The following is a 27,206-nucleotide window of genomic DNA, read 5'->3' as shown; positions in this document are numbered from 1 at the left end:
AGCCAAAGTTCATCGTTAAGTTTAGCAATGTAGTAATAGTCATCCCCAACCCTTCCATGGATCCTGACAGGTACGGGATCCTTATCAACCAAGACTAAATCCCCAACCTTACATTCTTTTTTAGGCTTCCACTTCTCGCTTGCTTGGGAAATTGGTCTCTTGAGGATTCAAACTTTTTGGGTAGGGAGACTATGGGAAGGTCTCTCGCTTTCGCATGTCTCATAATATGGTCCAGACTAAATCCCCAACCTTACATAGGCTTCCACTTCTCGCTTGCTTGGGAAATTGGTCTCTTGAGGATTCAAACTTTTTGGGTAGGGAGACTATGGGAAGGTCTCTCGCTTTCGCATGTCTCATAATATGGTCCAGACTTGATCACATGTGCAAATAAGCAGGTTCCCTATAAAGGATAAAAGGCGTGCCATCGGATTATGGAATGGTTACGTATGATAAATCCATTTGAACATGTCCCCCAACGGTAGCTCCCCATTTCCGGGATAACAACATCCCCCACACATCAGGTATATCAATGACAATAACATCCATGAGGAGGGATATATCGAGATTCCTAACTAAAGAGACTTTAAGATCTTTGATGATGTCTTCCACTTCCACAGGTTTGGAATTAAAACCACACACCCTTTTATATGGTCGAGTGATGTTGAGACCCAATTGCTTCATAATAGTCAAAGGCATGATATTAGCGGAAGCACCGGAATCCAACATACAATTGTGTTGGAAGAGATCATTGATAGCCAAAGTGAGCTATAAGGGTTTGTGCCCTGGGTTTCGATCGAAGATGTGAATGTTTTGCAATTCTTCAAGTATTTCCTCATCTTGAATCCCAAGGGATGTCTTAAGTTGTTGTTGTTGCTCGGGAAGCTTAACAATTTCCTTTAGGGGAACAGGTATAGTCATTTTTCCTATGGCAGCCCCTATGTCTATGTCAAGTTTAACTTCCTTCCCCTTTTCCTTCTTCCTGTATTCTTTCCTAGTAGGATCCTCCTTTTGATTTACTTTTGGAGGATTCTTCTTGGGAGGAACTTTGGGGATGGATTCTTTAGGAGGGGCTTGCTTAGGTGAGGGATCTTCCTTAGGTGATTCTTTAAGAGGTGAGGTGTCTTTGTCCTTTTCCTTACGGGAATATTGGACACCTTTGAACCTTCCCTAGCTATCAACATTAAGAATGGGTTCTTCCTTTTCTTCCTTAAGGATGACCTCACTAATGGGGGGATGTGTGTATGATCCTCCTAGCAAAATGTTGAAGACATCAACTTCCATGAGATTGGCTTGCTCATTTGTTTGTTCATCCTCACTCTCTATATAACTGGGGCACGAACAAGCAATGTGGTGGTGTTGAAGAAGCCCATGGTGTGGCAATCAATGCTCTACAAGGTTGGAGGCCCATGACTTTCAACGCTCACCCTACAAGTGCCATTATGTCCCTTTGGAGGGCTTGGATCTCGTATAGGGAGGCCAAGTCCAAGATGAAAACCAACCTGTAATCGTGTATAAGATCTGATGCGTCCTCACCTTCTAGTACAATAATCGATTAGTGTAATTGAGTAAATAAGCTTGCTAATCAGGGGCAAAAATGGACACTTCATAGTGGCATGCCCTTCCAAATGGGCTTTGAACATGTACAGGTGTTACCTTCCCTAACAAGAGAGGTTAATAAAAGACCCTATTTAGGTGGTTTCAACCTCTCTATGGAAGTGATAGGTTCATGTTACATCCATCAAAATGGCGGGTGTCATGTGAAATAGTGATGAAATGGAGTGGGGGCAAGAGGGAAGACCCTAAGCCACATGCCATGGTACAACGGTAGCTATGATGAAGAAAGCCCACACCTTAGGTGTATGAATATAGAAGGGAGCAATCGTGATGCATGAGTTACCCCTGGCTTTTGCTTTTCCACCCTTCTCCATATGTTTTTTGCCTTTTATTGATTTTTCTTCATTTTACTGCTCGGGGCTCAAGGGGATGAGAAAGCATGATATGTAAAATGTAGCAGTGGTTACCCCCTTAAGGTGGGGCAGTTCATTGCCCACCAGAGGTTGGGACAATCAAGAGTTCCTTAATGATGCAGGGGCACTCATAGGGGCCTTCAGAACCAGGGCAATGGCCATAATGAGAGGGTGTTGAGCTCATGCTTCGGTTTTGCCCACGTGCTAAATTTTATTGTCCCAGCCACCTTTTGCATTTTGTGGTACATTTCCTATTGTATGTGGCCATATTAGGCTTCTAACTTTCTTCTTAGTTGCATCAACCTCTGAGACATTATTCCAGGCCCGACCCAAGGTGTGGACAAGGGAAAGGGGAGGCTAACACCTTGTGGACCCAGTGGACAAATGTGGACCCAAATGGGAAGTGAGATATATGGTATCGAGAAGTAGGACCACGCAGCCAAAATCAAGGTTTCCCATGTAGTGTCACTCCTAAAGCTAATAACCAGTAAAGGAGATCCCACTAGACTAGGATACCAAATTAACCCCCAAATTGAGGTAAGGGAACAAGAGTACAATCAAAGTCCTTTCTTTTTGCAGAATCCCCCCACTAATCCATGCCCAAATGTGCCCAAGAAAGCAAGCATAAACACCCAATTACGTAATGAAAAGCCATACCTTCGGGGTTAGAATGCCCACCTTCAAACATACAATCATCACAGATGAGCGAGGGCACACAATGGCTGGCTCAGTGGGGCAGAGAATAGTAGCACATCAAGCTCAGAGCTATCAAATGGCTACAAGGGGTTGCGCGCTGTCGACTGAAGACAAATCTAGGATAAAGTTCTCCTATAGGGGTCACCCACTGGTGGTGGGTAACAGGCTCTTCTCTGCAGCTGCGCCATGCTCCATTAACTATTACCGGTGTCGACCCATCCACCCATTTAAAGCTCTGTCCTGCACTATCAGTGCCTCGCTGTAGTGTAACAGCCAAATATCTCAACCGCGGGCCTTTGTACCTTTAAAACAGGCAAAACAGAGATTTTTCATTTCTCCCTTAGCCTCCCTTCATTATAGCCCCTTGCGTGACATCCCTCAATATAACCAAGGGCTGGGACCAGGGGTTTAGTCTTTTAAGCGCCAAGGCTTTGAACAGCTGTGCGGGGGCCTTTTATTTTATAATTCAAATTTGCCTCTGATTGCCTCTTACACCGCATCGGTCGATCTCCCGAACGCAAAAACTTTATGAATGTGGCTTATGAAATATCGCATCCAGGGCCTTTTCCTTATCGCAATTGTAGCTGGGGAGAAGTATCGGCGATAAAGAGCTTTACATTGCACGATCGTCGATCACCGATACCCAGGGGTGACGTCATCACTGCCACGTGTCACCCTGTGAGTGGTGACACTGTCACCTAGAAATGGCCCCATTTGACCCCTGAAATCACCAAAATTGAGTGACATGTGTCCACCCATACTGCCACGTCAGCATTGTACTACCATGTGTCCTTCGTACTGCCATGTCACTGATGACATCAACTGCCATGTATGCTCTGAGGACCAATCAAAGGCCGCCCCGTGGCCCCTGGTGGAGAGAGAAAAAAAAGCCTGCTCGACCCTGTATTTTCATGCTTTTCCTTTGTATTTGGTTTTCTCGACCCCCTCGCGATGCACCACTTTATCGCACTATCGGCGGTTTGCAAGGCTTTTTAAGTTGAAACCCCGCCAATCCCCGATGCCACGTGGAGGAGAGAGAAGGAGGGCATTCCGCCTTGGTTTTGCAGGTATTTCCCTTGTAAATGGCTTTAGGCCTCCTCCCAGAACTTTTACACCGTATCACATAATCAACCCCTGCAAGGTTTTAGAGTGTCGACCCATGGATTCGCCGGTATGCCGATAATGTGGGATTGCGAGATTCACTGTGCCTGGGGCCCCCACCCTCCGATTGCGATTGGCCTTGCTCCCTTAGTGTTTTATTCTTTTGCTTACTAGGCTTTCAAAGGGTAACCTTCAAAATGCTTTAACTTCTGCTCCAGGAGTCCATTTTTGGACTTCCATATACCGTTGGAAAGCTCTTTCCGAGCACTAGGCAATGGAGAGGGTCTAATTAAGCTCTGATAGCTTATGTGGCTCAAAAAATGGCTTCAACTTCACTGCTATTTAGCACTTTTAGGCAATTGAAAACTGATAAAGCAGTGTGACAACAAAACCAAAGAGCCTTACCACAAAATAATCCAAATTTAGTAGCCCCATCCATAAAAACCACAATATATTATTAAAATTGATTTATCAACGTACATGTGCATAAATATATTTTTCCCGCTATCAGCGTAAGCTTTCACAAATATCGACATATGGTTTTGCATTATTTTGGTTATTTTTTGGAGAGTAGATAGTCCAATCACGAATATTTTATAGACAAGAGATGCGTTATGCACTCCCCATTTGGCTACTAATACTGAAGGTACACTTGAATCCCATTGAAGTTCTGGATATTTTATAGAGAAGAGATGCGTTATGCACTCCCCATTTGGCTACTAATACTGAAGGTACACTTGAATCCCATTGAAGTTCTGGATATTTTATAGAGAAGAGATGCGTTATGCACTCCCCGTTTGGCTACTAATACTGAAGGTACACTTGAATCCCATTGAAGTTCTGGATATTTTATAGAGAAGAGATGCGTTATGCACTCCCCATTTGGCTATTAATACTGAAGGTACACTTGAATCCCATTGACTTGTTTTTGGTCCCCAGGGAACATACACATAGGTTCTTTATTTCAAATTTCAACTAGCAGACGGACTACTCAAATTAAAACGCTTACCTTCATGGTACCTGCGGAACCCTCTGAATCGAAGATCTTTGTATTCACATTGGTATTGCGCTGTGACGACGGAGGCAAACCAACTTTCGAAGAAACAGACGGTTCCATCGACGGACCGAATTTCTGTGCAAATCCCACATCGATGCCGGAGGCTAAAAGAGTCTCCAATGAAACGTCTTCCTTCCCTGAATTGCCCCACCTTGTACCTGGAACACTGGACCCTTGTTTATCATCACCACCCTGTCTATCCAACTCACAATTCCATAGCTCTGCAAGCTCTGCGGGAGACGGGCAACCCGTGTAATAACTAATCGACTTCCTCTTATGCTGCGGCGCGCTGGAATGGCTTTGCCTATCACAATCATGACAGAAGGACAATTTGTGGTTATTACAGCTGAATGCCGCGGGCTCGACGCTGCATCCATCGCAGAGAAGGGTGCGAAGATGCCGTTTCGAGAGGGCATTGGCGCCATGGATCTGCCCGTCGCACGGTAAACACAGAGAGGCAGCATCTGCTTTACAATACACTGTTGACCTAATTTCGCCGCAGAAATCACACATTGTCCCCATTTTTACCTGTAAACCTCAAATTCCCCTGACACTAACCTCTATGTACATATATGCCGTCCATAATCCGTCACTGAAGGACCTACCAGAAGATATGACTGTAAAATTATGTTTACCGGTAAAAACAGCCGTTTCGACGGATTGTAGAACAAATCTTTACCTTACTTAGGACCAAACCAACCAAAAATGTAGTAACTTCCGCCAAATATGAACCAGGAAAGGTCGACTACGACAAAACCGTCTCGCTCCGGAACCGATTCGGTAGCAGAAATGGCCGAATTTGCGATGAAATTCTAAATATTTTGGAGATTTCACCGAAGAATGAGATGAAGAAAGAGTAGATTCTCCAAAGACGCTGACAGCATGGTGTCTATTCCGACACTCTTTGTCCCCGCAGGGATTTGTAAAAAAATTGTTTTTTTTTACTTTTAATATCCTTCTGCCAGTTTCCCCTAAATGACTTAAAGTGCACCCAACTAATACGGCGATGTTTTGTGAAATGGGTGTTTTTTGAAAACAAAATCATCGATGTTTTGTGAAATGGGCGTTTTTTAAAAACAAAATCATCAGCTGTTGAAGTCATCAGATATTTCTCTCCTGTCCGCTAAGATATTTCTCTGCTGACTCATCGACTGTGCTTGCATGTCAGTCTTCTGCCCATCGGCGACCGAAGTCATAATATATTTCTCCCCTGCCCGCTCAGATATTTCTCTGCTGACTCATCGACTGTGCTTGCATGTCAGTCTTCTGCCCATCGGCGACCGAAGTCATCAGAGATTTCTCTGCTGACTCATTGAGTGTGCTTGCATGTCAGTCTTCTGCCCATCGGCGACCGACATAGACAGCGTACGCAACTGATGTCTGCGACATCCTCTTTTACACGTGTCGATAAATTTAATGTCAACGACCTTTAGTCTACAATCATCGGAATTTATATTATGTTCTATGTGCACGTGTCAAGAATCAACAGCCTCTACTGGCAGATATTTATGTAAGGGCGCGCAAGTGCCAAGATATTCCCACACAACATATTTTCTCTTGCATTCTATTAGTGGTTCTGAGTTCGTGTGCATGTCATGTGAAAATTTAACGGAAAGAAAACCTATATGAGGAAAGAAAGAAAATCTATATGCGGATAACTGATTTAATGAGCCATCCGCAGTTTCACAGTCTGCGGATAGTACAACGAACGTATTTTATTCTCAGAAACCACTGCCTTCGCTCATTTCCAAAGCATAATAATCGCGTGGAAAGAAAATCTATATGCGGATAACTGATGTAACGAGCCATCAGCAGTTTCACAGTATGCGGATAGTACAACGAACGTATTTTATTATCAGAAACCACTGCATTTCACGCAAAAACTAAGCTCATTTCCAAAGTCATAATAATGGCGCAGTTTACAAATGAAGTAAATTGCATAGAAAACAATGTGTTTTTTTTTTAAGATTTTGGTAAATTAGCAAAAACAAAAACAAAAATGGAAATCTCTAGATTGCTCTCAAGTTTTAAGATTTTGGGTATCATTAGGGCTTCAAGATGTTTTTAATGGTACTCGATATTTTTCTATTATAAAAAATAAGATTCAAATACTTTTATCAATAAATAAAGCAATTGTCTATAAAGCGACTTTTTGAAAGCTTTTTCGGCGGGTTTTTCCGGTCGAAATCCGAGGAATTTATTGGAATCGCAAGTTTGATAGCTATTTTCTGCACAATGAAAGCGTCCCACGGGTTTTTCAGGGTGTTGAATCCAAATATGAAGTTAAAAAACCATTTTAACTGCAACAAATCAAGATTTAACCTCAATTTCTTCAGCCGAATTCTGTCACCGGAATCTCCAAAAAGTCGCATTATAGACAACTACATAAATAAAAAGCAAATTCAAATCCTCCCCCAATTTACTCCATCCATAAACAACTTATTCAGAGTTCTCACTATAATCACTCCTCTCACTCCTCTAAATGTAAACAGTTTGAGCAAAGCTTCACAAAAAGGCCAATTTTTTAACCAAAATTCATGGCAAAAACACTGTTGAGGAAGTAAAGCTTCACAAAAAGGCCAATTTTTAATCAAAATTCATGGCAAAAAGATTCTTTTGCAGACAAACTTGTTTGGTATGGAGTTTAGGTCTCTTAGACGCCTTGGTCTCATGGACTTCATTAAAATATATTATCTCATCTTATCCACCTCGTGGTACAGCAGATAGGGACACCCCAAAGGTATCTCGAACATCAGACATGGACAGTGCGCTTAAATTACTCGTAAAAGGTTAGAAGGAGATATCTTATGTAATATTTAATGTTGCTTTCTGACAGCGGAAGCATTGCAAATATGCTTAAATATACTTACATGTTCACGTCGTTGAAGCATATAATTTTTTACCAGTTGATTCAAAATTGTATATAGCCGTGTCATTTTTCTCGTATAGACAAATGGGTATAAATGCTTTGGGTCGAAAATGTAATCTGGAGTCAAACATTCTTCTCCCAATTTGACTTAAATTTTATCAATTCTTAATTTTCTTGTTTCTATTAATTAGTTTTTATTAATTTATTTATTATGGTTTTTGAATTATTTTATTTTAATTTTTTTTTTTTAAGATTTTTGGATTATTTTATTTTTATTTTAATAGATGATAATTTTATTCTTGATTAATTATTATTTTATTCTATTGGTGAGTTTATTATTTCTTTTATTAATTATGGATTTTTTATCATCACCATCCATCATCCATAATAGGAACACATTTTTCTATTATTTTAATTGGATTATTTTTAATAATAACTAGAAAATTTAGTAAAATTATTTTAGTTTTATTTTAATTAAATAATATTATAATTCGTTTAGAAATTTATACATTTTATAATTTAAATATTTTTTTTTATTTTAATTAAATTAAAATTTTAGTTAGGCTAAACAATGCGCAGTGGAAATAAACTAAACAAAAAACATACACAACACATTAACAAATCACAAAACCATAACACACAGATTTAACGTGGTTCACCCAACCAATCTGGGCTACGTCCACCAGAATAGAGGCATCGGCAATCTTATTATTCAAAGGAGATTACAACAAATCTAATTCTTCACACATACTCTCAGCTCTCTCTATTTTCTCTACTTTCTCTACACACACTTACAATCCTCTACGGGATTACATTTCTATATAGCTTGAGCATAAAACTGAATCATAAATTCCCTCACAACAAATATAGGATGCATTAACTCCTCCTCAAAAAATACTGGAGCTAATATAGCAACTAATCCTATTGTTGTCACATACATGAGATTTTTCCCAAATTTAATAAAACAGAAAATCTCAACAATCTCCACCTTGACAACAATTAGCCTAATGCCCTGTTCATTTATTATTTTTATCTTTTCTGCAAGCCAAGAGAAGTCAGACACCAACGCAACTTCTCTAACAAAACTGGTTTTGTGAACATATCTGCACAGTTTTCCTTCGTATGCACCTTTTCAAGAAAAACACCCCTTTCAGTGATAACCTGTCTTACAAAATGGTACTTGATAGGTATATGCTTTGATTTACTATGATAGGCTGGATTCTTAGCCAAATGAATTGCACTTTGACTATCACAAAATAGCTTGATGTTGTCCTGTAACCTATCAAACTCACCAATCAAACCTTTCAACCAAACCGCTTCTTTGCAAGCATGTGAAGCAGCTATGTATTCTGCTTCAGTAGTGGATAAAGCAACAATACTCTGTAGCTTTGACATCTAGCTAATAGCTCCACCTGCAAGAGTAAAGACATATCCTGAAGTTGACCTTCTCTTATCCAAATCACCTGCAAAATCGGAATCAACATAACCGCAAACAAAATCACTACTTCTGTTATAAGTGATACAATAATCACTTGTGCCTCTCAAATATCGAAGCACCCATTTCACTGTTGACCAGTGTTATTTTCCTGGATTTGCCATATACCTGCTAACAACCCCAACCGCATGTGAAATATCTGGTCGAGTACAAACCATCGCATACATTAAACAACCTACTACATTGGCATATGGAATTCGAGACATATATTCCTTTTCTTCATTTGTATTAGGACATAAACTTGAAGAAAGCTAAAGGGACTGAAATAGGCTTCACATTGTTCATACCAAACCTCAAGAGTATTTTCTCAATATACTTCTGTTGTGATAGCCACAGCTTACCATTGCTTCTGTCTCTGAAAATCTTCGTGCCCAAAATTTGTCTTGCTGCTCCTAGATATTTCATATCAAATGTCCTAGCCATCAGAGCCTTTAACTTGTTGATCTCTGTTATGCTTTTGCTTGCTAAAAGCATATCGTCAACATACAACACTAAGATAATGAACATGCCATTACTTAATTTCTTAAAGTAAACACAATGATCATATTCACTTCTTACATAATTTTGACTCAACATGAAAGAATCAAACTTCTTGTACCATTGTCGAGGCGACTGCTTCAGACCATACAATGATTTCTTGAGCCTGCAGACAAATTTCTTGTTGCGATCTTGAACAAACCCTTCTGGTTGTTCCATGTAAATTTCCTCATCTAAATCTCCATGTAAAAAATGCAGTTTTAACATCTAGTTACTGTAATTCTAAATCAAGTAAAGCAACTAATGCTAATACAAGTTGAATTGAAACAATTTTTACAACTGGTGAAAATATCTCATGAAAATCAATGCCTGCTTTATGAGAAAAACCTTTCGCGACTAGCCTTGCCTTGTACCTGTCCTTTGAACCATCAACACCCCTTTTCAATTTGTACACCCATTTACATCCCACAGTTTTTCTGTCTTTAAGAAGTTCTACCAGATCCCATGTGTCATTCTTGTGTAATGCCATCATCTCGTCCTTCATAACTTCTTTCCACTTTTCGCTTTTGGAACCTTCTACAGCTTCCTGATAACACAAAGGTTCATCATCATTAGCGGTTAAAGCAACTGAAGTAACATAATCATCATACCTTCTAGGAGGACGTTTGATTCTCGTGGACCTCCTTAAAGATGTTTCTGGTACTTCCACAATTTGCTGATTATTATCTGTAGGAACTTCTTCACGATCTGCATCTGAAACATGTTCATTATCTACATCTGAAACTTGTTCATGACCTGTATTTGAAACTTGTTCATGACTTACATCTGAACCATGTTCATCTTGATCATCATCAATATTTGGACTAGTTTCAAATTGAATGTGTTGAAGCTTAGATACATTATCCTGTTTCAATTTATCATCTACATCTAAACTTTCAAGTGAGGATTCATTAAATTTAACATCTCTGTTAATGATGATCTTGTGAGTCGTAGGATCCCACAATTTGTATCCCTTAGTCCCATCACCATATCCAACAAAGATATACCTTTTTGATTTAGGATCTAATTTAGAACGCTGATGTTTTGGAACTAGAGCATATGCATCACAACCAAAAACTTTCAGTTTAGAATAATCACAAGGATGACCTTTCCATACCTCTTGAGGAATTTTGCATCCTATTGCAGTTGATGGTGATCGATTTATCAGATAGCAAGCTGTAGCAACCGCTTCTGTCCACAATTCCTTCTACAAATTGGCATTACTCAGCATACTTCTTGCTCTCTCTAAAAGAGTCCTATTCATGCGTTCAGCAACTTCATTTTGCTGAGGCGTATATACAGTGGTTTTATGTCTTTCGATCCCAACTTCCTTGCAATAATTATCAAATTCCTTTGAAGTAAACTCACCACCATTGTCAGATCTTAAACATTTAATAGTTCTTCCAATGATGTTTTCAACTAATGCTCTAAATTGTTTGAAAACGGTAAACACATCAGACTTCTTCTTTAACATGTAGACCCACACTTTTCTAGAGAAATCATCAATAAAAGATACAAAATATGACGAACCTCCATATGAGGTTGTAGGAGACGGACCCCAAACATCAGAATGGATATAATCAAGGATTCCCTTACTAGTATGTTTTCCAGTTTGAAACTTCTGCTTGCTTTGTTTTCTAAACAGACAATGTTTGCAGAAATCTAACTTAACAGACTTTAGACTAGGAAGTAACTTACGATCAGATAAAATCTTTAAACCTCTTTCGCTCATATGGCCCAACCTTTGATGCCATAAATGAATAGAATTACTTTCATTTTCAGACACTATAGAAACATAATCTGACTCTGTTCTTCCTTCTAACTGAAAAAGATTTCCAACCTTCTTTGCTTTCATTACTAGTAAAATTCCTTTATATATGGCCCAACCTTTGATGCCATAAATGAATAGAATTACTGTCATTTTCAGACACTATAGAAACATAATCTGACTCTATTCTTCCTTCTAACTAAAAAAGATTTCCAACCTTCTTTGCTTTCATTACTAGTAAAATTCCTTTATAAATTTTCATTACTCCACCTTGAATAAAGGTTTTATATCCATTTGTGTCCAGTACTCCTAATGAAATGAGATTTTTCCTTAGTTCAGGTACATGTCTTACATCAGTTAAAATTTTATTTGTCCCATCAAACATTTTAAGTTGAATAGTTCCAATTCCCACAATGTTGCATGTGACATCATTTCCCATGTAAACTACTCCATCATTGATTGGTTTATAAGTTTTAAACTATTCCCTATGAATACGCATGTGATTTGATGCACCAGAATCTAACAGCCAATGTTGATCATGACTAGACAAATCAACTGATAATACTTCATCACTCATACCTGTCTTGGATGCTGAACCTGTATTTGTCGTGTTTGCTTCTTGCTTCGCTGTTGAAGAGTCTTCTTTGGATGCTTGTTGTCTCTTCCAACAGTCCTTCTTCAAATGTCCCGATTTGCCACAAAACCAACACTTTACCTTACTCTTCTTCCCTTTCGATTTTGAACGCGAGTCGTTGTGCTTACCAGAGCGTCTTTCTCTAGAACGACCTCTAGCCATCATTGCTTCTGATGTAGAGGTTTCTGAATTTGACCTCTTCCTTGTCTCTTCGGACAACAAAGCTCCAACAACATCATCAAATTCAAGGGTTTCTGATATACTTAGACTTATAGAAGTAACAAAATGATCCCATGACTCGGGCAACGAGCACAATAAAGTTATAGCTTTATCTTCAGATTCAAATTTTACTTCTATACTTTCTAATTGTACCATGAGAGTATTAAAGACATTCAAATGATCAGTAATAGATGTACCTTCCTTCATGCGCAGACTGTATAATTGTCGCTTCAGAAGAATCCTATTGGTCAAGGATTTTGTCATGTACAACTTCTCAAGCTTTGTCCACAAACCAGCAGCAATTTTCTCTGACACGATGTTAAAAAAAACATCATCTGCCAAACACAGTCGAATACCGCTCAGAGCTCTTCCATCCAATTCATTCCATTCATCATCTGTCATGGGGTAAGACTGTTTGGATCTTCCCAACAGCGCCTTCGCCACGCCTTGTTGCACAAGCAGATCATGCATCTTCACTTTCCAGATCTCGAAGTTATTTTTTCCATTGAACTTCTCGATCTCAAAACGAGCACTTTGAGTTTTTGCCATGTTGTATCAAACAAACAATCTCCAATTCCAAATTAAAAAAGCCTCTATCGTACCGTGTAATCACAATTTGAAAAAGAAAAATAAAAAATTGCAAGTTTACCAGAGGGAAAAACTGTCGGGCGCTCCTTGACAGCGGAAAACCCGCGCCTAAAATACAATCCACTGCCTGGCGCTCCTTTGACAGCAGATGAACCGCGCCAGAACAAAATCCGTGTAAGTGACAAAATATTGGCGCTTAAACCAGTCGATTCCGCGCCAATCAGAATAATGAAGCTCTGGCGCGAGTATTAAACTCGGATCCGCGCCAATTGGCGCGTCTGTTCCAAAATAAACTGCGCCAACCCGTTCACTGTCAAAAATTGGCGCGACTGTCTCTGCCGAAACTGCGCCAATCGCCGGAACTCCACCTTCAACAGCTCTATCACACGCACCAGCTCCACAACCAGAGTCCTGTAGGTTATGGGCCCTCCACGCTTCCGTTGCGCTGCTCTGATACCACTTGTTAGGCTAAACAATGCGCAGCAGAAATAAACTAAACAAAAAACATACGCAGCACATTAACAAGTCACAAAACCATAACACACAGATTTAACGTGGTTCACCCAACCAATCTGGGCTACGTCCACCAGAACAAAGGCATCGACAATCTTATTATTCAAAGGAGATTACAAAAAATCTAATTCTTCACACATACTCTCAGATCTCCCTATTTTCGCTACTTTCTCTACACACACTTACAATCCTCTACGGGATTACATTTCTATATAGTTGGAGCATAAAACTGAATCATAAATTCCCTCACAACAAATATAAGATGCATTAACTCCTCAAAAAATACTGGAGCTAATATAGCAACTAATCCTATTGTTGTCACATACATGAAATTTTTCCCAAGTTTAATAAAACACAAAATCTCAACAAACATTTAATCATTTTTCTTTATCATTTAGGAAAGTGTTGAAATTTTTAAAAAAATTAATAATTTAATTATAAGATTATGAAAAACTTAATTAATAATAGTATCATCATTTTGGTCATTATATTTTATTTATCTCATAATTATTATTATGGGTATTTTTAATGGCTTAGTTTAACTTTTTTAACTTTTTGGCTATTTTTGTTTAAATTTGACAATATATTTTTGGCAAAATTAAAGTTTTATATTGCTTAAAATATATTTTGGAATACATCAATGGATTCAATGCCCTAAAAAACCTTTATTGCACTCACATTATGTAAAATTCACAACTTAAACTTATAGCTTATGGTTCTAAAAATCCTTGCCAAATTTCAATTAAAATTGATTGGAAAATATGTAGAAAAGAGGCCAAAATGTAAAAAATAGACTTTAATTTATTATTTTAATCTTAATTTATTATGTTTGAATGCTTTATTGATTATTTCTACTTCAGGATGATCATCTTTGATCTTTATTCGAATCAAATTTCTTAATCCGCAAATTTTCTTATTATTTAATTAAATGTGATGTATTAATTCCTTTGATCCCTAGAAGTGCTTGCTACATCTAGGTCTAAGATGGATTTAGGCTTGTATCAAAGCATCAATAGGAATAAATTTCTTAATAATTTTTTTTAGTTGTTGTCACTTATAGGAAGGTTCAAAATCATTACAACAAAGGTCATTACAACAAAGTTCATCATGTTCAAAGTCATTACAACAAAATTCATCACGTCACTTACAGTAATTGAACCTAGGTGGGGATGATAACAATCATTCCTCCCAACTACCCTAAATAAACCCAATTGTATCTATATATGTAGTTATTTATTTTTATTTTATTTTATTTTATTTTATTTAAGATGGAATCAACTTGTGTTTTTTAATTTTTGAATGTATCATATGATCCTTAATTCATTCATTTTTAATCTTCTGTAGCTAGATCTAGATCTAGATCTAATCTTTTTTGCGGTTAGATTCTAGATCTAATCTTCTGTGGCTAGATCTAGATCTAATCTTATCTTCTGCTTTATTTCTCTACCACTGGGTTCTACGGGCAAGTAAAATATGGCTCCCAGCTTCGCGAAAATAGCTGCTAGCTCATTTCCATCTGCTTCTGGAGGGTAAGCTCCTACCCATATCGTCAGTGAAGCCCCAGATCCCACTGTCCAGGTGGTCCAGGCCTCACTTGATGAGGCTTTGAAGTTTTTCGAAAGTGCCCTAATCTGTCGGTTCAATGGTTTTTTGCCACGGCTGACAGCTCTCCACAATTGGATCTCAGAGGTATGGAAGCCTGTCATTTCTGATGAAATTAATATCTACCCCTGTGCTAGGGGTTTCTTTATAGTAGATTTTGAAAATCCTGAAAGCAGAAAATGTATTCTAGATTCCGGCCCTTGGTTTTGGAAAAAAGCAGGCCTATTCACGAAACCATGGGACCCATCATTTGATCCGTCAACAGCAGTCATAACCTCAGCACCAGTTTGGGTGAGATTGCCAAGTCTACCCTTGCATCTCTGGAATCTTTCCTCGCTAAAATCCATTGGAAATGCAATTGGGGAATTTTACTGCAGGTGCCCAGAAACAGAGGAATATGCCAGAACCACCTATGCACACATCTGTGTAGAAATGGACTTCAGCGCCGGATTCCTAGCTGAAATAATCCTAATAAGTAAAGACTATGTGTGGAACCAGAAACTCGATTACGAAAGTGTCATCTTCAGATGTCGACGCTGCTTTGAGACAGGCCACCTAGCCAAAAATTGCCCAAAAGCCTCCAAGAAAAAGTCTTCTAGAAAAAACCACCACAGATCTACATGGTGGGAAGGAGCACAAAAAGAACACTACACTGTCATCAAAGAAGAATACTCTAGAGAAAACTCTGAATCACAAGAAATCGGGCAAGAAAGAAACAACTCTCAAGACAAGCAGGGAGAAAGCCCCGCCCAACAACAAAAAAGTGAACTCGACAACCCCTCAAGCATCAATAGTTATGAGGATTCGAATACTGCACAAAATAAATCTTCATTTAACAGCGAAGCAGATCTCCTAGACCAAACTTCTTCTCCGACTACCTTCAAAAGGACGAACACAATGGATCGCGAAGCTAAGACACCAATGTCCCAAGAACCAGAGGAGATGAAGGAGATGCAAGATAAAGGAAGTTGGAAGACTGTAGAGAAAAAAAAGAAAGCTACAGCACTAATCTCGCCAAGAAAGACAAGGAGCCAGATAATTAAAAACTAAGAAAATTATAGGTCCGATAGACCAATTTGGTCTCAGTGGACGTTAACCACCACCACCATCATCATCATCATCAACTTAGCCCATTGAGTTCTAAATTAGTAAAAATTATATTAGATTATAGAACACTAAATGTTATGATGGGTGAAAATTTCACACAAAATAATAAATGTTTCTAAAAAAATAAAATAAAAATTACATAATTTATCTCATACAAATTCAAATATCAAAAATAAGAAGTTACTTGGTTAAATTGGCTAATCTCAATACTTTATTAGGTCTACACTTACCCTTTCTTTTTAGTAATATACATTAGGTAAATTTTCTCTCCATATTGCTTGAAATCTTAATGTGATAGTAGGGCAAATGACACAAAGACATTATCACCTAAAGTTTTAAGTAATGATTTTGCATGGTGCTTATTTCTCACATATCTATATTATTTTTGTATCATATGTTTTGAGTAATGGAAAAAAAAAATATTGGACACAAAGACATTATCACCTAAAGGTTTTGCATGGTGCTTATTTCTCACATATCTATATTATTTTTGTATCATATATTTTGAGTAATGAAAAGAATAAAAAAAATTGTAGTAGATAAAAATGTGTTTCAAGATATCTTTCATGTATAGATGTGAATAAATATTATTTAGAGTGCAATCAAAGTGTACATATTTTACTTAATAATATCAAAATCTTAACACCAACACATGTACATTGGTGACATGCAAACAACATAACACTCACAAATGGGCACAGAAATCCATTAAATGGCGGGTGTTATGTGAAATAGTGACGAAATGGAGCCACTCTGAGCCAAAGTATGCCCTCTTCTCAAGGCCCCCATCATTAGAAAAATTGTTCAAAAGAATTCATCTTCCCCTCAACATACCTTTCATTATTGAGAGAGAGAACTTTCATTATGGAAAGGTTAGATGTTATTCTAATTTTACAATGGCAGGAGACAACGATCAATAAGGTCTTTTACAACTACCACCACCATAGCATAATTTGTAGATTCAATGTACTTTTCGCATTAGCATCCACTTTTTTCCAAGTGCATGACATGCACACGAGACATGGATTTTGGCATCCATTTTTTTTCAAAAAAACATTTTATGTATGTATTTTAAATAAATCTTAACAACCAAAAAATGACCATGGAAAAGGGGTTGTGATTTGTGGGATGACCTGACCTCTTCCTTAACTTTGATTTTCAAAAATCAATCTAGCAACCATATGCATTACCACCACCATGTGTGGATGCACACATTCAATATTCCCCCTTTTATATGGGTTCTACTCTCATGCTTGGAGTAATCAAAAATGTCATAAGGAGATCTTTGGATGTTAACATCAATTAGGTTTAAATTTGCATTATTAACTCAACTTGAGTTCAAATTTACTCAATATATTTTTTTGGGATTTAATGATTCTTTTTGGATTTATGGATTAGATAATAAGAACAAATATTTTTAATATAATAAATTAACGATTAACAATGGAAAATAGGTCATGATTTATGGTATGAGTTGACCTCTTCCTTAAAATTTGATTTTCAAAATTCAATCTAGAAACCATATCCATTACTACCACCATGTGTTGATGGACACATTTGTTGAGAAACCAAGTGTAGATTAAGAACTTGATTCCTCTTCATGATAATTACTTGTGAATGTTAGATAATCTTTTATTATGTGTTATATCTTCTTCATTAAGAAATTATACAAATGTTCAATCAACCAAGAAAACAAAGAGATAAAAGACGTCAAAAATTAGGCTCCAAACTAGGGCAAAACCCAACAAGGGGGGAAACCCAACAACAATCCTACTCCTATAGAATCATATCAAAATGAGATATCCAAGACCAAGCCCGAAACTGCCACCAATACTCCAAGTCTATCCCTCCTCTAGGTCACCTCCAAAATCATAGGTCAACATAAGTCAAATTGTCAACTCCTTGAAATTTAGGCCCTGAAAATTTTGAGCGTGCAATAGCACATAAAAAATCATCCTTTTTACAAAACTTTGTCCTCACATGTGTGAGTTGTCATATCAAAAAATTCAATTATCAAAAAGAATGATCTTCATGTCTTGTAGCTTGACTTTCTCTTTCCTTTTACTCGTCCTTCACTTCTCCTTCATTAGGTTCATATATGCTTCTTGTTGTGTGATGAGATGATCTAAATGAGTCGAATTGCTTCTTATATATAGTTGTCTAGGAGGGTCGAATAGGTGGCTCTTGGAGGCCCTTTTTTACTCTAATAAGCATGAAGAACATGCTATGACCAATAAATGAAATATAATAATGAATATGTTAAATACATTAATGCTACATTTGCATTACATTATGAAGATCGACACTAGTTACATTTTCAACAACATTCAATCTTCCCCCTTTGATATGGGTTTTACACTCATGCTTGGAGTAATCCATTACCATTACCATGTGTGGATGCGCACATTCAATCCTCCCCCTTTTATATGGGCTCTACTCTCATTCTTGTAGTAATCAAAAGTATTATAAGGAGATCTTTGGATGTTAGCATCCATTAGGTTTACATGTGCATTGTTAACTCAATTTGACTTCAAATCTATTAAATATGATGTTTTGGGAATTCAATGATTCTTATTAGATTTAAGAGTTAGATAACAAGAATAATATATATATATATATATATATATATATATATAAGATATGTCAAGATATTAGTAATTTAAAAGATACATGTCCAAGAACAAAATCTATAAAAAATAGGGAAATTATGAAACCCAAAATCTATAGTATGATTCATTGAGCAACTCAAAACTACTAATGGTTCATTCCAAGCTAAGTGCATCAACACAATCATGTTTTCACCTTATGCAACAAAGAATGTTCATGGGCTTTAAATCATTCAAATTGAACTAAATCCTAACATTTAGGTTATTTAGATTGATAATGCTTCAAAAAGGATAACACATACACACTACTCGCACAACATTGACCCACAATGAGACTAAGCCCATAAATATGAGAGGGATGAAATTTGAAATTTGCAAATTAGTTTCACTAAAACCTTCCCTACCCTTACAAATGTATATATATCAATGTTCAATGGCTCCAAAGAGAATATACAACATTTGGTACCATTTCTATATCAAATATTTTCTCATTATGTTCAAATATTTGTGTGTTTTAGCTATTTCAGATCAATGTGAAGGAGTTAAATAATAAATATTAAATCCTTACTCAATCCTTAAAAGATTATTCAATGAAATTTAATTATTTTATGTAAATTTTCATTCGATTAATATAATTATTAATATTTTATTAATGATAATAATAAATTATAAATATTTTTTCTAATATAAAAAAAAAATAGTATTATTCCATATTTTAAACTTTTTCATGCATAAGATCCTTATTGAAGGGTTTTTTTTTTGAAGTTAAATTTTCATTTAGGTAAACAAAATATTATATCAAAATCATAAGAATTTTTTATGGTTTGTCACTAGGGAAACTAGACTAGACACAAAATTTTAATTTCCATGATAGCCATATAAAGAGTTTGTTGAGTTTGAACCAAAACATAAGAAAAATAGTAACAAAGAATAGGCCACCGGGGTCATACTTAGTTAAAAAACTAAAGAAAACTAAGTATAAGGAATGAAAAACTAGCTAACTAAGAGAGAATTTAGGACTTGTCAAAGTCATAAGCTTAAATTGGGATGGGATTTATGCCTTATGGAGAGCAGTCTGGAGTAAGAGATAAACCAAGATGAGCTTTAGTTTCGTTTAGTCTACAATTCATGGAGCGTGAGAGCACTTGAATCTCATCCAAATGGGGGGTTTCTTCTCGAGCCTCATTCCTACCAATCAACATCCTTCCTAACAGTGTTTTTAAATGTCAATAAAGGTCATCAGTGTGCATGTATTAGTCGAACCGACCTCAAGAGTGGCTCGTATTTGGAACCCAATCCACCACTTTAGCTAATAATTTGAAATTCGCAAGCACTAGCATTCATCAACAATTTCTCACACAGATTGAGCAATTGTTTCTTAGATTTACAACAAATTGTGGGCACGAAAATGAGAAGTGAAACTTGCTACCTTTTATTGGGTCCAGAAGCCACCCAATTCACGATAGTTAGCTATGCCATGCCTCACTCTAGTGCATTGGCATGACATTTTCGGTCATTTAGAGGGGAGGGATCAAGTTCAAAATTGGCAAAGGCTAGAAAGTCGGGGTCAAGGATGGAGCAACTAAAGCTAGGGGGAGGCAAGAAGGGGAAGGCTAAAGGAAAAACACAGAGGGAGCTATAAATTCCAAGGGTAAACAACCATGAGAGAGATCAGACCTAGTGAATAGGCCAAGGGGGCTTGGGACCAAAAGAGGGGGTGAGCTCAAAGGCAGGGAGATAACTAGTAGCTCAAGAAGGAGATAGTTAGGGATTCCCAAGTTGTCTTTGAGATCGATGAGAGAGGATGAGGAACTGAACACGAAATAACAACGAAAGAGAAATTGAGCAATAAAAATACCTATAGCCCAATTAGCCAGTTTGTACTCAATTCTTCCATGATTAACCATAACCATCGAAATGAAATTACATGCCAAAAGAGATCAATGTGACTCGTGTGTAGGGAGGTGGTTTTGAGCTTTATGAAAAATTTATACCTCCATGAATCACCAATATGATTCTTGGGCTTATGCTCGAGTGTGGCAATCCACCAATGAGGATAGATGGAGTTAAGAAAACTTAATCTATGAGTGATTCATGAGAGTTTAAGCACTACCTGACTTTGTGTGTGCGGGTTCTTCATCATGTGTGCTAAGTTAAGGGACATGGTGATTGAGGTTGATGTGATGTGCTTCATTACTATCAAGGGGGGATGTGTTTCCATGTTGGCCCTCTATATTAACAAGTGGGATGGCAGCAACGCCTCCCCCCATGTCTCCTACAAAAGTCACCCCATTCTGGGTCATCAAAGATAATTTTGATAATCAATTGCCTATGTTTTTTGAAAAAAGTAAAGTTGATGTTTTCTTAAAAGACATAAGGAAGTAACTAGATCTCCTAAATAATAAGGACAACATCAAATACCTATATCCCAATATCACTACAACCCTTTCTACTTTCGTTAACAAGTTCTCTATCAAGGTGCCACATAAAAAACATAACAGAACTACCAACACTTGGCATGATAGTGAATGTAAAATTGCTAGAAAATCCATTAGGGATGCTTTGAATGAATCTTTAAAACTTGAATTGATAAATACATGCAATGCCCTTATTAAAAGGAAGGAAAGGTACTATATAAATAGAAAAAAAGAGCAACTTTTAAACCTTTCTATATCAAACCCTAGAAAGTTTTGGAGGAAAATTCCAATTTGTAAAAATAAAGAAATGATTCCCTTGAAGTCCTTGGGGTGTAGATTAATTGGCAATAAGGTGTGTTACTAAGGCACTCCTTGTGACATTGTTGGTTCAAACCCTCGATTAGTTTCGTGTTCCGCATGAGGGGTTGTATTGGTATGCCTAGAGGTTATAGTAGTAGCGATAAGAATCAACTATATGTCGCGTGAGTACAAGCCCAACTTGGTTGTCAATTTTTCCAGTTCACTAAAAAAAGAAATGACTCCTTGAAGGATTTGAATTTCTACCTTAAAAATATTCATAAATCCCATAATTCCACAAGCACCATTTCGAACATTTGTATAGAGAGTGAGATCTTTTCTTTGGAAGGCATAGAGTTTGGGGTTAAGTGGCTTGCAACTGGGAAAGTTAAAGATATTAAAGGCTACGAAGTGAAAAACTTTAAAATTGAAGGGTCTATCCTCATCTCTCCTATACATAAGTTCTTTAATTTGGCCATGAAACAAGTCTTTCTAAAATGTGAGAGACAAAGCAACATTATTTATATTTTTAAAATCGGGGATAAATGAATTCCCTCTAATTATAGGACCATTATGATTAGCCCCATTTTACCGAAGTTGTATGGAATTATTTTGAAAGAGAAAATTAATTTATGGCTTGAAAGCCATGAAAAAAGTGTTAAAGCCCAAGCTAGGCTTAGGAGATATCATTCAATTGTGGACTACATTGTTACTCTTATGATCATTGCAGAGGAGTTCCACAATAAAAAAACCAATCTCCTATGTTGTTTCGTTGACTTTAGAAAATATTTTGACATCATTCCAGGGAAAATACTTTGGAAGAGGTTGGAAGAGATAAAGGTTCCTTTTGAGTTGAGGGATCTACAAAAAATTTGTATTAGAATCTTATTGCCAAGTTTAAGATCATTGAGGGTTGGTCGAAACAAATTCACAGCAATATCAGAGTCAAGCAAGGGTGTCCCCTGCCCCCTATGCTTTTCAACATATATATTGTTAAGTTAGAAGAGTGTTTAAAGGAAGTAGGTTATGTTGTCTCGACTCTCACTAGTATAGTCATCACTCTCCTTCTTTATGTTGACGATATTGTTATTTTGGCAAAGAGTCCTTATAATCTTAGCAAGCAACTAAGGATCCTCCAATATTTTTGTTCCAAGACGGGTATGAATATTAATACTGATAAAACAAAAGTCATGATAATTAGATCTAAAAATATCACATACAACACTTTTGTATATAACAACAACAACTTGGTGGAAGTGCTTTACCACAATTATCTCAAAATTGATATCCATCACAAACTCAACTAGAATATACATCGAGAAAATGATTAATTATGGATGGAAAGCTTACTATGGGCTTGAAAACAATCATAAATCAACAAATGTTTGGATATGGAATAAAAGGGAACCCCTCTTTGAGACTCTCGTCACTCCTGTTATTTTATATGGATGTGAGGTTTGGGGATGCAATATATCCACAACCTTAGAGAGAGATAGAACAAATCGAGAAGCAAATTATAACCTATAATCTCAAAATTAACGGAAATGCATCCTATCATAATCATATCATATCCTCCTCATCGAAGCAAGCCTTTACCCCATTGAGAGCTTGGTTATAACCAAGTGTTTAATGTATAAAAAGAGGTTAAACAACATGGAAGACAAGAGGCTTCCTAACATTGCTTCACATTTTAGCCAAAACCACCTTTCTCTTGAGCAAGGATGGCATAAGGATACCCAATCTTGGCTAAACCATTGTGGGATAAATGAAGAAATCAGTATGTAAAACAAGGATAATATTAAAAATATTATTACCTCTAAGTTTAGAGTGAAATTGTTGTGTGATAATGAGTTAGAGGGAAAAATAAAATAAAGATATAAGGAGGTGACAACCCTAATATTAAAAATTAAAAATATCTCTTTGTCTTTATGAGTGTAAAGAAAAAGATCAACATTACCAACATAATAACTAATTCTCATGAGCTCCATAATGAAACTCAAGGTTGTTCCATTCTCAAAAACCCTTGGAATGAAAGAGTTTGTCACCTTTGTAAGACTAAGATGGTTGATGATGAAAAACACTTTCTCTTAGAATTGTCCTTCTTAGACTCATATTAAAACTAGATTTCATAACATTTATCACAATACCAATCTTCTTAACTTTTTTACTCCAAAAAACTATAATAAGTTTGGAACACATTTTTTTTAACCATAAAAATATAATTCTAAAACATTTCAAGCCATATCTTATCTTTTTAAAGTATAATAATTCGTTTTTGATGATCATCATCCTCAACATTTCATATCAAAAAGTTCTTATCTAAAGTACCAAAATAAATGTTAAAATAGTATAAAATATTACCGAGACTTTCCAAGTAAATTTTAACTATGTGCTTACCGTAGTAAATACTATCATTTGCACCAAGAGGTGCAAAGCACGCCCATAGAAATGTTTTGTTTTAATTTTTTTCCCTACTTAAAGATGTATTATAGAGAAATATCTTCTTCATTTTTTTTATTTGAATATAGTAAATCTATGGTAACTCACTAATTCACTAATGCAAGGTCAATTATCACCATTATTCAAGAAAAACCACAACACTTAAAATAATTGGATAGTTCTCTATAAAGACTTTCATTCCTACAAAATACCTCTAAATATAAAGTTATCAACTTGTTTTTTTAATCTAAAAAATATTAAAAATCATTTAATCAAAATTAAAAGACAATTTCAACCAAAAAAAATTCTCATGTAAACCAATCTCCAAAGCTAATTATCATTAAAACTTTCATTGAAAGAAAAAAAAAAAACATATATTTAAAAATATATAGATTTAAACTTAGTGATCAATACAATTTAATCTCATTTTTAAAAATTACAATAAATAAATATAAATTTAATTAAATATTACCCTTTTTATCCTTTACTTTTAATTTTACAATTATATAACTGCATAGAAATCGAAGAGAAACTTCTAATCTTCACTTGGAACTCACGACTTTTGAATGTTTAAGGATTTAAGCATTGGAAAATGAGAAATACATAACTCTTAATTTAGTGTAATAAAAGTCAATTATTTGGCACATTGGTTTTAATGGTATTTCAATGCCAAAATCGTTCTAATTCGGCAACGAGCATATTTTATCCCTTCCTCATTACATAGCTTCGTTGTGAATACATGAAGCTATGGAGAATAAGGTTCATTAGGATGGGCCAGAGAACATATCATAGCTTTTCCACACCTCAGGAAGGGGTAATCCATTCACTAACCATACTATGGTGATTGCCATTGGCTTTCATGTTGCCTGTAGTGGCGGTTTGCACTATTGATGATTTCGTGTTCTCACTTCACAATTCCTTGCTTGAGTTGATGATAAATTAGCTTAATGGGTTATTTTGCTCTAAGATGTGTATACATCTGTAGTAAATTTTTTGAATGAAGAAATATCAATGTGAGTAAATTCTACCATTATTCAGTTTTATAAGGGTTAGTAGTATTCTAAATATAATATCACAAAAATAGAATTTGATTCTCTTGTTACTCACCATTTTGTGGGTGATATCTCTAGGCGACAATTTTCTCCAAAATGAACCTCAGTCGACAACTAGCAACTCTTTGCAACCACCAACTAGCTCATTGTGCTATTTCTCTTCCACTTGAGCCAACCATGTGGTCCCTCACCCATTTGTCATGATTGTATGTTTGAAGGTGGGCCTCCTGAAACCAAAGGTATGCGTTGTCATTTGGTAATTGAGTATTTTAGTTTGTTTATCATGGACACTTCTTTGGATGGATTAATAGGGGGATTCGGCATAAATAATGGGCTAGGTTTGTGCTCTTGTCCCCTAGACCCCTTTTGGATATTAACCTTAGATTCTAGTCTCGTGGGATCTCTTTTACTGGCCATTTGGCTTTAGGGATGGTATTTCACGGGAAAAATTGATTTTGGTTATGTGGTCGTGCTCCATCATCCGCATATATTACCCCCTTTCCACTCATTATTACCCCATTCATCATTTCTCCCACCTGGGTCCACATTCCTCCAATGAGTCCACATAGGGATAGTTCTTCCTTTCCCCTTGCCCACACCTTGGGTCAAGCCTGGAATGATGCCCTGGAGGTTCATGCAGCTAAAAAGAAAAGTAAAAGCATAATTGGCCACATTCAACAGGAAAATGTAGCATAAAATGTGAAAGATGGTCGGGACAAACACATTTAGCACGTGGGAAAAAGCCAATACATGAGCTCTACACCATCATCATGACCATCACCCTTCTTCCTATAGGTTCTATGAGCCTCCTTCATCATATAGGAATCCATGATTGTCCCAACCCCTAACGGGCAATGAATTACCCTACCTTAAAAGGGGGTATCCACTATTATATCTCACACATCATGCTCTTACCCCTTGAGCCCCGAGCAGTTAATTAAAGAAAAATCATAAAAAGGCAAAAGGCATATAAAGAAGGGTGGAAAAATCAAGGTCGGGGCACCTCATGTACCACGATTTCTCCCTCATATACATTATATACCTAGTTGTGGGCTTCCCTTCTATTAGCCACCCTTGTACCCCATCATGTGGCTCAGGGTTGCCCCTTATCATCCCCTACTCCATTCACCTCTTCATCACATACCACCAAAGTTTTAAAGAATGCACCTTGGACATATTATCCCCTTTAGAAATAGAAACCACCTAATATGATACCTAGTTAACCCCATTTGGAGTTTGGAGACATTAGCACATGCCAAAGCCCATTATGAAAGGGCATGCCATTATGAAGTCCCCACCTGTGGTCCATGGTTTGTAAGCTCTTTTACTCGATTTCTATGATGACTTGTTCTATTGGAAGGCTAGGGGACACATTGGATCTTATGCAGGATTGCAGGTGGTCTCCATCTTGGGTTTTGTCTCTCTGTACGAGGTCCTAATCCTCCAGACAGCTACATTGGCACATGTAGGGTGTGTGTTGATATCCATGGGCCTCCATAGCAGTAGACATGACTCCATGGATCCCCAAAGATGTTCAAAGACTGCTTAAGATTCACTTATGGGATGAGGAAGATGCACATGGTTCACCTTTGCCCAGCCAACCCCACAAATGTACCATGCACTTGGCAGCTAACCCATGACTTGTAGGATAATGTGGCATCCCCTACACCATCATTTGTGCCCTTACAGATGGTCTACAAACATCTTCGACTTACTTGGAGACCCATGAGGTCACTTGTGTGCCCTCACAGCCATTGGGAGCACCACAGGTTTATTATGTGGAGAACAAGGGGCCATCCCCTTGTCCATTACTTTTGGAAGTCCAACTCATTATTTTGGCACTTATGGACTTCATCAGGCCTCTTAGAGAGCCCAACGACATGCATTATTGATCATTCGACCTCTTGGGAGGCTTATTATTTTATTTGTGAGCTAGTTTGGTGGGCTTGTCACCAATAGATAGTTATTTGCACATTATTTTAATTGATGGGCTAATGTAGGCTCAAATTAGGTAATTCAAACTCCTAATGAGTGTATAAATAGGAGAGACATGAATTCATTTGTATCATCACTTGGATTGATCATTAGCTCTTGTGAGAATTTCACATTCTTTGGAGGAGGATAATTTTTGGATGAATGGATGAATTTTGATGTTTGGTTAAATCTTCTTTGTCTTGGAGCTTCTCTTGTTGGCAAATTTGATGATTGGATATATTCTTCTTGCATGTAAGTACCTTTTAAATGCTATTTTTGTTATGTAATT

General features: G+C 36.9%; 1 protein-coding gene across 1 annotated transcript in view; it reads right to left on the bottom strand.

The window, feature by feature from the left end:
- The window catches only part of LOC149174642 (zinc finger protein CONSTANS-LIKE 9-like), a 105,633-nt gene extending 99,798 nt beyond the window's left edge, over positions 1 to 5,835 (bottom strand). The window contains exon 1 of the mRNA XM_089419368.1: positions 4,774 to 5,835. Within this exon, the coding sequence (XP_089275494.1) occupies positions 4,774 to 5,343 (570 nt within the window). The 5' untranslated portion in view covers positions 5,344 to 5,835. The remainder of the gene's footprint in view (positions 1 to 4,773) is intronic.
- Between the last annotated feature and the right edge of the window lie 21,371 nt (positions 5,836 to 27,206).

This window comes from Pinus tabuliformis, chromosome 4_1 (genome assembly GCF_031772625.1).
Source record: "Pinus tabuliformis cultivar Carrire ecotype Pingquan chromosome 4_1, CPIR1, whole genome shotgun sequence".
NCBI lineage: Eukaryota > Viridiplantae > Streptophyta > Pinopsida > Pinales > Pinaceae > Pinus > Pinus tabuliformis.
The sequence above is the reverse complement of the archived record's forward strand: the minus strand, read 5'-3'. Positions and strand labels throughout refer to the sequence as shown.